Here is a 12,994-nt window from a genome sequence, read left to right as displayed (position 1 = left end):
TGGAGTGTAAAATTCACTCCCTCTCCTCCTCCTATCTTCCCAGCCACCCAAAACTCCCCTCTACCTCAAGCTCCACACAACTGTATTTCCTCTGCAGGCTTTTTCTTTTTTTCTTCCTTATCTTTCCCCAGTTTTCTTCCTTTTTTTCTTTTTATTTCTACAAGCAACTCTGAGCTCATCAATGAAAGTTCAGCAATTGCAACCAAGGTCTTCTTAAGCCCTTCTCCATTACCCCAACATTCCCCTGGCTTATGCAGAAACAAGTTCACAAGCAATGTCAGTGGTTTTCTCTGAGGAGATACAAAGGAAGGAAATTGATTCTAAATTAATATTTCTTTCCTGTTAATATCTATCTTATGGTGCATTTAGAAACAGAGAAATCACAGGCTTGGGAGATGGTTCAATGGGTAAAGACACTTGTTATTGACCACCTGAATTTGATCCTTAGGATTCACATGGTGGAAGGAGAAAACCAACTCCTACAAGTTGTACACACACACACACACACACACACACACACACACACACACACACATAACATAAAACTTAGAAAAGAGTCCAGGCAGAGAGAGCAACCCTCTTTGTGTTATGGACACACGATGTCTGTTAGTATTCGAGGGATAAACACTGATCCACTGCTCAGGAACCCATAGGTAGCCCAGGCCTCCTCACTGACTCTCACATTCAGGGGGTCTGGATCGGTCCCATGCTGGCCTCCCAGCTGTCGGTCTGGTGTCCAAGAGCTCTCCCCTGTCCGGATCAGCTCTATCTGCTGGTTTTGCCAGCCCATTCTTTGCCAGTTCGCTCATCGCTCCTCTCTCTCTGTCGCTGGGTTCCTTGGGCTCTGTTCAGTATTTAACTGTGAGTGTTTGCCTCTGCTTCCATCAGTCACTGGATGAAGGCTCCAGGATGGTTATAGACATCAATTTCACTATCAGGAATGGTCATTCGAAGTGGTCTCTACACTATTGCTTAGCTTGCCAACTGGTGTCATTTCTTTAGATCACTAGAGGTCACAATGGTGCCTGATCTGTCTTCTAACCTATGATTCCCTCTTCCCCCTATCCTACCCCCCCAGTCAACCTTCCTGTTCCCCCACGACCTACTCTCTCTTCCACTTCTCCCCCTCTCTATTTCCCAGGTCCCCCTCCCCCCTACCCCTCACCCTGTACCCCATCTGTTCAGAGGATCTTGCCTCATTTCTCTTCTCTTGGGTACCATGCATATCTTTTAGGTTCTTTCCTGTTTCCCAGACTCTTTGTCAGTGGAAGTGCAGACTGGCACTCTCCTGATCCATGTCTAAAATCCATATATGAGTGAGTACATACCATGTTTGTCTTTTTGTGACTGGGTTACCTCATTCAGGATGGTTTCTTCCAGTGCTATCCATTTACCTGCGAATTTCAAGATTCCATTGTTTTTTTTTTCTGCCGAGTAATACTCCATTGTGGAAATGTACCACATTTTCTCTATCCACTGTTCAGTTGAGTGGCATCTAGGTTGCTTCCAGGTTCTGGCTATTACAAATAATGCTGCTATGAACATAGTGTAGCAGATGCCCTTGTTGTATGAATTTGCCTCCTTTGGATATATGCCTAAGAGTGGAATTGCTGGGTCTTGTGGTAGATTGATTCCCATTTTCCTGAGGAATCTCCATACTGCTTTCCAAAGTGGCTGTGGACTCTTAGGGAAGTGCCTGGACCCTACCCTGAGTGAAATGATAGACTCTAGATATCCCCTATGTGGAAGGAATTGGCAATAGTGTGGGAGGATGGGGGAATGGTGGGAGGGTGCAGGAGGAGGGGAGGGAGAGAGAACTGGGATTGACATGTAAAACAAGCTATTTAAAATAAAAAAAACTTAGAAAAGAAGCTAACAAAACAACCGAATTCGTGGTGGAGGAAAAAATGTGAGCTCTTTCTCATATTTTTCTACTGCTGTTATTAAATTCTTCAGGCCTTGATGCAAATGAAATAGCCAGAGCCGCCTAGACATGATTCTTTGGGATTCAGTGGTGTGACTTCCCTTCACGCTGTCCCTGCTGTGGCAGAATGAAAGTAAACAACAGGCCGATAGGAGACTAACTACACTGAGGAAAGTAATTATAGACTTTTCATCTGGAGTTATGTATTTTAATGGAAATTCTGGATGGATTATAGTCATTGCATAAAAAATTCTAGGTTCCTATGCAAGAGTGAAAAGGAATCTTCCTTTGTAAGTTGCAGAATGGATTCTTGTTGCTTGAAATATGGTTTCAGGTAATCTGCCAATAATTGTAACAATCAAAACAACAAGGGTGTGCAGTTTTTTTATTGAGCTACTGCTCTGAGCCAATGCTGCCTTACAAACCACCCCCACTTAGTAGCTTAACAAAACAGCTAATCATTATCTTTCATGGTTCTGTGTGTTGAGTGCGCTCAATTGAGTAATTCTCTTGGGGGAATTCTCAAGTAGTTGCACTGGGACTGAAGCAAGGGCTGGACTCATCTGAAGGCTAGATTGGCCTGTAAGTGCCTTCTACATCTAGCAGTTGATGCTAAGCATGTGCTAATCGCCTGGGACTATGGATGGCACTCCTTCCACACAGCCTCTTCCAGTGACTTGGAGGTGGGTTGAGTCCAGTGCATGGGTAAGCTTATAAGAACCTAATTTGTGAGTTTCTGGAAAATTTTGTGGTCTGGTAATTAAATGAAGACACCATTCAATTTAAATTATACAGACTTATAATAAAATTATATTAAAAACAATGAGGATTCTAAAATCCCACCATCTGCTAATTATTTGTCTACACTTCACTGATACGTTTGGGACCATTTATAACCATTGCCTCTGTGTACACCACCCCTCACTGACTTCACAGTTCACTGACTCTGTGTTAGAGTTTATATTTGCCATGAGACAACTACATTATAAAAATGCCAATTTCACTGGGCTGTGGTGGTGGTGGCACACACCTTTAATCCCAGAGGCAGAGACCGTCAGATCTCTGAGGGCAAGGACATCCTGATGTAGAGTAAGTTCCAGGAGAGCCAGGACTACACAGAGAAACCCCATCTCAAAACAAAAATCAGAAAAATAGCAAATGCAAATGCTAGTAATCACTAATTACTCTTTGACTACTAAAATATTTCTCAGCATACCATTGGACTTCTCCAAACTCAATAACTGTGTTCTTTGAGGAAGCACCCTAAGTGAGAAAGCACCAAGGAAAATAATGCCTACACTTCAGTCCCTTAAACACTAGATAGACCCTTTCACCCTGATATGAGGGTCTGTGCCTATTTTTATTGTAACTTGATATGCCATGTTTGGTTGCTATCCCTGGGAGGCCTGCTTATTTCTGAAGGGAAACAGATGAGGGGCGGATCTGGGTGAGAGGGAAGGTGTGTGGGGGGAGGGATGGCTGGGAGGAGTGGAGGGAGGGGAAACTGCAGTCAGGATGTGCTGTATCAGAGAGCAAAAACATTTTAAAAATGGGACCCGTTATTGACAATGACTCTACTGTCAAAATTCTACCCAATTAAGCAGCCAGCTCCAGTGGAAAAGGAGTGGATGAAATGATGCTTGGCATTTTGAAGATGAGCTATAACAGCAAAGCATTAACACCCTCACACAATGATTAATTCATATGAGTGCCTTCACACAGATTAAGATGTGAAGACACAGAAACAATCTAATCCTCTCTGGCTCCATACGTGAGTACCTTAGCATGACTTTTTGCTACAGCCTCTGTAGCCTTCATTTCTTTTCTCCAAGTGATTTGCCATCATTCTGCCTTGACCAGGAGGTGGAACCCAGAGTGTCGCACATGCCTGACTTCTGCTCCAGTCCCTACTCTGTCAGTCACTCACTGTCCTGCCTGCAAGATGGTGGGAAAGGCCAGCCACCTTCATCCTGGTATGCTGCGTCTTCAGCATCATGTGATAACAAAACCAGGGAAGCAAGGTATCCCATCTTAGGCCAGTCCATGCCCCTGAGATAGGTCCTGGTGCCACTGGGAAGGATGAGAGGTGTGGGGGGTGGCAGAAGAAGAGAAGAGAGAGGTATCTGGGGTTGGTATGTAAAATGAAAACTAAACTTTTAAATAAAATATCTAAAACAGGGAAACAAACAGAACTCAACGAACTTTGAAAAGATGTAGTCTTTTTTTCTAATGCTGGGATATAGGGGAGTTAAGAAGAGCAAGTATTTATATGGGAGAATTATATAGTTTTTCTACTACTAAGATATTCACTGTTTGTCACCAAAATTAAAAAGAAATGGACATAAATTGTATTGATGTGAGTTCATTTCTTTCCTTTCCACTGTGCTCATCGTTGTTAAGTTCCCTACTTAAAAAGAAGAGGGTCCCTCCAAAGCTAGTGGGCTCCTAGTTTACTTTTCAATTGTACACGTGAGAGCCACCATCCATCCAACTGTTCTTTCTCTGTTGCAACTTCTCAGTTAATTTTCTAAAACTCGCAAGCCAGTGCAGTATTTTTGTTCTTGTTATGGCTATTTGTTGACTTTTTTCTCCCACAAGAGAAAATTCTATTAGCATGTCTAAAGCAAATGTGTCACTCAGAAGGAGGGAGGTCAGCCTGAGCCAGGCCCTCTGTCTCTCCACCCACTCCTACGGCCTGCAGCACCACCTCCTGCCTTGATTCACTCTTGCCCATCTAGGACATCAGAGTTGGGCTGACTTTTCTAACTCTGCCACATACTCTTGGCCAACGATCTCAAATGTGAGTCTTCCACAAGGAAGGCAAGCCAAAGAAGTTCTCTGCCTTCCAGCCAATCCTTCAGTCCGTCTGTGAGGTGCTGTTGTACTTATGCCTCAATTGATGGCCATTCATTAAAGCTGAGTCAACCACACTGACAAAGTTATGCAGAAATTGAAATTCTACGACGAAAGGAGATTTCCTATATTTTTAGGCCCTACTTCCTGGGTCAAAGACAGCTCTTTTCTTACTGTAATGTTACATATTGGAAGAGAAAAACAAGGCTTCTCGGGCCTCTTTTGGAGGAACACAAATCCTGTTTGTAAAGGGCCAGCACTCATGATATTCCAAACGCCCAATCATTCTGGGATTAGGATATCAACATATACATTTGGCTGGGGCTGGGGGTGGTAGCAAAAAATTCAGTCTATAGCACATATTTCACCAAAGGAGATATGTAGATGACAGATAAGCATGTGAAAAGATACTCAATCCATATGTCACCAGGAAGCTCCAAATTAAAGAAAAATGGCATAATAATATACAGCTATTAGAATGGTCTAAATCCAAAACACCAACAGCAACAAATTCTGCAGAGGATGTAGAGCAAGAGAACAACTTAAAAACAAACCAGATTTCCTCAAGCAGGAGAACAGATAAATAAACTCTCATACATCCGGGCAATGGAATACTAGTCAGTACTACTAAAAAGAAATGAGTGAGCAAGACATAGGTGAATGGAAATGTACACTAGCATGGGCAGGAAGTCAACTTGAAAAGGGTACACACTGCATGACTTCAACCATGTTACACTCTGGGAAAGACAAAAGCATGGAGATAATAAAAAGACCACTGAGTGCCAGAGACTAGAGCAGAGAGAGGAATGCATAAATGTACTTACTATAAGGAGGTTTTAAGGAAGTGTCGTTCTGTGGATATATGCCACGACCATTTATGCTTATATCTACCAGTATACACTGTCCTGGTTAGTTTCATGTCAACTTTACACAAGTTAGAGTTGTTTGGAATCAATTGAGAAAACGCCTCCATCACACTGACTTGCAGATACATCAGTCAGGCATTTTCTTAGTCAGTGATTGATGTGGGATAGCCCAGCTCACTGTGAGAAGTACTATCCCTAAGCAAGTGGTACTGGGTGTATAAGAAAGCAGTCCAAATAAGCCTGTAGACATCATATCCCCATGACCTCTGCTTCAGTTCCAGCCTCCAGGTTAGTGTGCTGAATTCCTGCCCTGACTTCTCTTAGTGACAGAGTATACCCTGAGAGTTATAAGCTGAAATAAACACTTTCCTCTCAAAGTTGCTTTTGTTTTATCATAGCAGTAAAGACCATAAGATATACATTGTCCAGTGTCAACAGTGAATCCCAATATAAAGTGTCAACTGTGTCAGGGTAGAGTCATCCATTGCAACAAAGCTTCCTCTCTTTGACTGTGCAGGAGGACTGTGCATGTATGGCAAGCACACAGAGTGGCTCTATATTTTCTTCAGTGTTGCTGTTGCTCGACATAGTGGTGTATGCCTGGAATCCCCACACTTAGGAGGCTAAGGTAAGAGCATTGAAAGTTCAAGGTCATTTTGATCTATAGGTTATACCTGGCATGACTATCTCAAAAGACTAGATATTTCAGTTAACTGCTTCTCCTCTAAACAAATAGATTTTTATGAAAAATTCAAATCCTCTTCTCTAGACTGGGCAGGACAAGAGAAAAGACATAAATTACTCAAATCCAAAGTAAAAGTATACATGAATGGGGAGGGAAGGCACTGGCATCAGCTGTAACTAAATGATGGGCGTGTGTTCACAACAACATAAGAAATGGAACCTTCGAGTGGTGTCAGCAGGGATGCAAAAAAATGGCTCAGCAGCTGTGGAAAACAGTTTTGCAGTTCCCTAAAAGGCTAAGTATAGAGTTACCAGATGACTTCACAATTGTGCTCTTCAGTATATCCTAAGAGAAGAAAACATGTCAGCTAGTCATTTGTACTAAAAATATTCACATGTCTTTAAATAATAGCCCAACATGCAAATGACCAAATGCTCATCAATTGATGAGTGACTAGTAAAATGTGATAGGTCAATTTTAATACAGGATTATTCAACTATTAAAAATGGGGTACTGGCCCATGCTGCAATATGAAGAAACTTCACAAACATTTTGAGATTACTACAACGAACAAAATTCACACAGGTAAAACGTGCATCGATGGTTTCGAGGAACTGTGGGGAGAGAGAAAGAGAGATTATGCTAATGAGTACAACAATTCTTTGTGCATTGAAATGGTCCTTTGTAACCAATCTCCTCTATAGAATTCACAATGATGGTTGCATGACCGAGTTATTGAAGACAACCTCACTGAATAAAATGACCCACTAGATTGTATTTGCTAATTGGTGAACCTGTGCATATAATCACTAAAATGTTTCAACATGACTTTGAGATATCAGATTTTGCTAATCAAATCACCCAAGACTCCAAAGCTTGATAACATGCTGTGTTCACGAGGTGTCCTGAACCAGGCACTTCCATAGCCTGTGAACTAGATTATAAATTGATACAACTATTACAAAGTGCATTTTAACATTATATGATTGACTCAAGCAATCCCAGTTTCCAGAACTTATGCTCAGCACTAATTTATACTGCCCAGATTGTTTATAAAATTGAATATTGTATCTGCAAAATATTGTGACATTTGTAATATCCATTAGAGCAGTTTTTTCTTTATAATTGAAAAATCCATGAATTGGTAGTCGCGTGTGTGTGTGTGTGTGTGTGTGTGTGTGTGTGTGTGTGTGTTCACTGGTTTCTTTTATTTTGTTTTTGAAACAGGTTCTCTCACTGTGTGTCCAAGGCTGGCCTTGAAACCCATATACTCCTGCCTCAGCCTCCCAAGTACTAGGATTATAAATATGTACCATGAAGTCAGGTTCTTAAAAGTTTTTAAATATGGAAAAGAAGGAAAATGATGGTAAAAATTTAAAATGCAAGTCTGCAAATTAGAGAAGTCTGATAGTCCTACTTCCTGCCCACCTCCACCAACAAGACATGACTGCTAAAACAGAGCTTCTGTAAGTAAATTTTCTTAGACTGAGTTCTGACTATACTCTCTCATATCTCAGAACAAGTCGGCAAACTAAGGGAGGTCCCAAGATTTCTCTGACGTGCATAAAACTGTCTTACCATCGCTTATGGTGATATTAGCAAGATCCAGGATCTTATCAGGGAGTGCTTGAAGCAACTTGCATTGCTTAAATCTTGGTTTTTCCCATTGACACTTGCCAGTTTGGATGCTGATAGAACTGCAAAAAGAAAAATGGAATGGAGGAACAAGAGGCATGATCCAGCTTTCTCATTGAAGAAGTAGATAAAGGTAGTCTTAAAAGAAATTGTACTAGCTGTACACAGTGGCTCATGTCTATAATGCCAGCACTTGAGATGCTGAGGCATCAGGGTCACCATGAGTTCCAGACCAGACTGGGATACAGGGTAAGACCTTGTCCCAAAATGAGTAACAATTACCACTAACTAATTAATCAATTAAAAAAGCAAATGGGGGGTTACTTCTCCTTATCTATGGCACACCTTCCTGTGTCCATTGTCAGATTTTGGGTTTAAATAACACAGATGGAAGTCAAATAGCTAGGAATGGGACAGAGAAAAATTCAGCTCACCAAGAATTGGTGAAGACACTTTGCCACTCTGGGTATGACTCCTTCCCATCACTTTCCCCTCTTGCATCTTTTAAAGACAAGTTCCTGTTGGAATACAGACTTGTCTCCACATAATACATGTCTCCAAGTGACTAAGTACCAGACTCTAGCTCACACAATCAACTCTCACTTGAGTCTCATATACTTCAGGCCAGTTCAAGTCAGCCAATGCACTCACAGAGCACCACAGACTCAGACAAACAGGGAAGGGTCTTGAATCTCACTAGGGACTTCGAATTGAGTAATCCTACACTCTGACTTGTACAAAGCATGAGAAAGAGTTGCATAAACAAAATTGAATCTGTGAAAACACCACACAAGAAGAAATTATTGTCTTTCTCTTTCCTTCATTTGTTCTTTCTTGTAGTGATGGTGAATTTTGATTTAGGTGGGGTTTTTTGGGTGGAGTTGTTTGCTGTGGTTTGTTTTGTTTTAAAACAGGATCTTACTCTGTAAATCAGGCTGTTCTGGAACTTCCTAAGGAGTGCTAGCTCATCTCCAGCTCACAGCAATTCCCTTGTCTCGGATCTTGGAGTTATGTGACTACAGGTACAAACCTCTTGTATCTGGATAAGGAGAGCTTTCAGCATTTAAAATGAACTGAGTCTGGCACAGTAAGGATATATACCTCCCTGCTGCCACCAGCCAGAGAGAGAGACACAAAGAAGTGGCAGTCATGTCTACAATAACAAATTATCTCTTCAGATGTAGTACATGGTGAAGGGGTGGAGCAATGACAGGAAAGGCAGGCAGCCTGCTGTCCTGATGACTGTGCTAGAGGTTTGGACGTCATTCTTTAACAAAAGTCTGCCATAGTAGCAGCCAGACCTCAGAAAATCATGCTGGCAGCACAGTGAATTGCTGTTGGGGAGTAGTGGGCTGTGAGAAAGCTTGGAGGCAACTCTAAGAGTAGGCAAGAGATAGTAAAAGGCTTGTACAAAGGAGTGGGCTGCAAAGGAGAGGCTCTGTGTGAGCTCTGGCTGTAGCTGCCAAAGTTTCTTGCTTTGTTGACTCATTAGATGGAAGCAGGGGTGAGTATGATACAGAGATGTGCCTTTTTACCAGTGCTTTTAAGCTTCTGTTGAGACCTGCTGCCCCTCTGTTCTTGGCCATTTAAATTATTTGCCATCCACTATTAACGCCAGAGAGTAAGAAAAGAAGGCTGATGATTTTAAAAGGGAAAAAGATAAACTGAACAATAGAAGAGTGATGGAGTAAATTATGATGGCCCATCAACGAGATAGCAGATGAGGCTGGCTTCGAATTGATCATTAAAAAGATGAATTCAAAGCGTGGAAATGTTTGATAAACTATTGAATGAAAGGATAAATTGCATTATTGGTATGTAAACCATGGTTACCTCTACAGAAAACTTAAAGGCACAAAGAAAAGGGCCAGATTGAGGGTTAGGGAGAGGCAAAACAAAAAAATGGCAGCCCAAAAACAGATATGTTGAGGTGGTGGGGTTGGGGGTGAGTTTTCTCTTTTGTCCTCTTGAGATTTGTATTATATTATATGTGCATGCTTAACTCTAAAAGGCGAAAGAAAGAAAAATGATTGGCAGTCAGGGTGAAGAAGAAGGACTAAAAAGAATGACATAGAAATACCCCCAAATGGAGCAGACCTTGCTGTGTATAAAAGAGCATTTGGAACTTCTCAGATACATACCAGATTCTTGTAGCGTTCCTATTCTCATTTTTAATGCACCTTACTTGGGCTGTTTTGGTAGGGTCAGTTAATGGCCACTTATACGTCCCTTTGTATTTTGAGGGTGTTTCATCTGCTTCGCATTTTCCTGGTTCTACAGAGAAAAATGTATGCAACATTTTCAAGGGCAAAAGGCACTTAAAAGTATCGTGAACATCCATCATGACCCATGCACACAACCATCAGCATATACAAAAGGGAACCATTTCAACCAGGATATTTAAACTAAGTTTCAAGGAAACCAGTTTTAAATGCAGTCTTTGTTTCAGTGTAACCTCAAGTTTAGTCCTTTTCATTAGAACTTTTAAAAATTCTTTGACAATTTCATACATGTATATAATGAAATTTGGAAATGGATTTTTAAAGTGCTAGATATGCATTGGGGGAAAAAATCAAACCATAAAATGGTACTAATGTAACACATCTGGAGCCTCTGTCTGCTGATTATCTTTATTCTAAAGTATGCACTGTTATTATTATTTCTGCTATTTAAACACAGGAGACCGTGGGCAGACATTTCTTCCCCATAGTAGTCATTTCCTTTTTAATGGTCTCGGGTGGATTTAGTTTCAGTAAAATCAGTATGCCTACCATGACCAATACACACATGGCCATAATGTCTCTTCTGACTGTGCTGAAGGATTAGACTAACTCCAAAATGGAAGGCTGTTGTGTCACACTTTTGCTACCAGACTTTGTCATGTTAAGAGAATTCTGGACTAGGCTAAGTCTGTGTGAAAGTCCCCAGTCCTTACAGAGTATCTACTGTATCCACAATCTTGACTCTAGCCATTTTCACTTCATTGGTAACAAAGTGACCCATCAGATCTATCTAGTCTTCTCTATGAGCAAGCAAGAAAACCACCTCCTTCTCGCTTCCAGTACATACTGATTAGTGTCATTTCCGCGGTGGGATCTGAGTGTGGCCTTCATCCCACTCTAACCTTGTACAGCCACACGCCTCTGCTGTTTAATTAGCTTGCTGCCAAGGACAGTCTGCTCTAATGCATATGTGTTAACTCAGAGTTTTTACAGGAATCTTACTGGGGGAAAGGGGCCAAATCTGGCAGCAATGAGAAGGAGGAGGTGAAGTGGCATGGTAGCCTTTCTCTTTTACCACTGAAGTTTTCCTAGTTAGAAAAGAAAACGTCCATGAGGGAAATCTGGGACAGTTCCCAGATCATTTCCTAAGATGAATAGGTTGGCTGAACCAGTCAATAAATTAGCAATTATCTATAGGGCATGTATTGTGTGTAATGATGAAGCCCTGTATGTCTCCAGGTTTTTGTACCAGAAAGACAAACCTCTCACACTAGTCATAGACCACCCACTGCTGATATTCACAGCTGACCATTAGTCCCGTGGAAAGTCTCTGTTATTCATTTCTAAGCTCGTAAAGGTAGAAGAGTCATCAGGACTTGTGTGCATGAGTTTACATGCAAAGATGACTTCTCAGCTGGGCATAGTGACTCATACCTATAAGCCCAGCATCCAACACTTAGGAGGCAGAAACTGAGGTAGGATGGTTTTGATGAGTTAAAGACTTACTTGGGTTATATAAAAAGTTCCCAACCACCCTGGGCTACAGAGGGAGACCTGGTCTATAAATAAATAAATAAATAAATAAATAAATAAATAAATAAATAAATAAATAAATGAAGCCTTTTCTTCCCTTTGGACTTAAGTGCCCTTACAGTATATTCACTATGAGTTTTACAATAAGAAAAGTGTATTCATACTGAAATGCCCTGCCAAAAGAATTACCTAGCTTTTCCACTACAACATGGTCAGACTTTACCAATAGAGTCAATTGATCTTGTGTGAAGTTCACGTGTGTAAGATTCCCATGCATCTTCATTCGTATCCTGCTGATCAGTTCCACTGATTCCAAAGTGGAGTTGGCTTTTAAAATGACCCAACAGGCACAACTACAAACGAGGCAAAAAAGAAACATTGCTGTCAGTCAACAGAGTGCAATTTGGTCAGTGCTGCTGAAATTCTATAGAGCTACTCTCATTGGTAGGTCATTAATATTAAATATTGTATAGCTACTAAATGATAGATATTGAGAAATGATTAAAGATAGTACAGGGAAATATTCTAATAAATTTTCGTGCGTCCATTCAAATTGGACAACTCAAAACCTGTTTTCAAAAGAATGGTCTACAACATTTATATTATGTTGAAATTGCCTAGCCAGGAGCTTTCTCTAGGAGTTTGTAATAATTAATAGGGAAGACAGAGTACTCAGGAGTTATTATTTCAGAGAAAACCTTTTATCGTTCTCATCCTTCAATTTATCCATCATTACTGTAATAAGGCAAATAGGCACATGTCCAATTAGTCTATACAGAAGGGTTATGCTGAAGGCTTAGTTCTATAAAAGACTAATAATGATGATAATGATAGCTAACATTTGTGGATTTCTTGTTCCACATGTTTTGATTCATTTAATTCTCACAAAACCTTATGACATAGTGATGTCAAGATTCCCATTCTACAGATGTGAGAACTGAGACTTAGGGAGATAACATTTCCTGTGAAACTTATCAAGCATTTTTATCTACTAAATAGAGCAGTCCTTAACCTCATTCTCTACAATAAGGTCTTTGAATATTCTAGATTACTCTAGTACTCTACTAGGGAGAATATTTCAGAATCACAAACTTGCCTACATCTTTTTTTCCATCTCTATTTTTGCACATAGCTTTTGATGACCATATTCATTGAGCTGGCTAACAATTTTTGGAAGTTAGAGGCCCTGGCCTTTATGTTCTATAGGTGATGAATTAAACTACACTCATCCTACCACTTTTGATTGGATTCCATCTATTCTGAGTTCACAATTCCA

The 12,994-nt window shown here is 40.7% G+C and overlaps 1 protein-coding gene across 1 annotated transcript in view; it reads right to left on the bottom strand.

Annotated features, from left to right (window-relative positions):
* Positions 1–12,994, bottom strand: part of Adgrg4 (adhesion G protein-coupled receptor G4) — a 122,359-nt gene that overhangs the window by 43,067 nt on the left and 66,298 nt on the right. Inside the window, exons 8-10 of the mRNA XM_040743909.1 lie at positions 11,908–12,071; positions 10,105–10,237; positions 7,907–8,025 (exon numbers count right to left, since the gene is read on the bottom strand). Of these exons, the coding sequence (XP_040599843.1) occupies positions 7,907–8,025; positions 10,105–10,237; positions 11,908–12,071 (416 nt within the window). The remainder of the gene's footprint in view (positions 1–7,906; positions 8,026–10,104; positions 10,238–11,907; positions 12,072–12,994) is intronic.

Source organism: Mesocricetus auratus, unplaced genomic scaffold (genome assembly GCF_017639785.1).
Source record: "Mesocricetus auratus isolate SY011 unplaced genomic scaffold, BCM_Maur_2.0 Super-Scaffold_100003, whole genome shotgun sequence".
In the NCBI taxonomy this organism is placed as follows: domain Eukaryota; kingdom Metazoa; phylum Chordata; class Mammalia; order Rodentia; family Cricetidae; genus Mesocricetus; species Mesocricetus auratus.
Note: the sequence above shows the minus strand (reverse complement) of the source record. Positions and strands in the feature narration are given on the sequence as shown.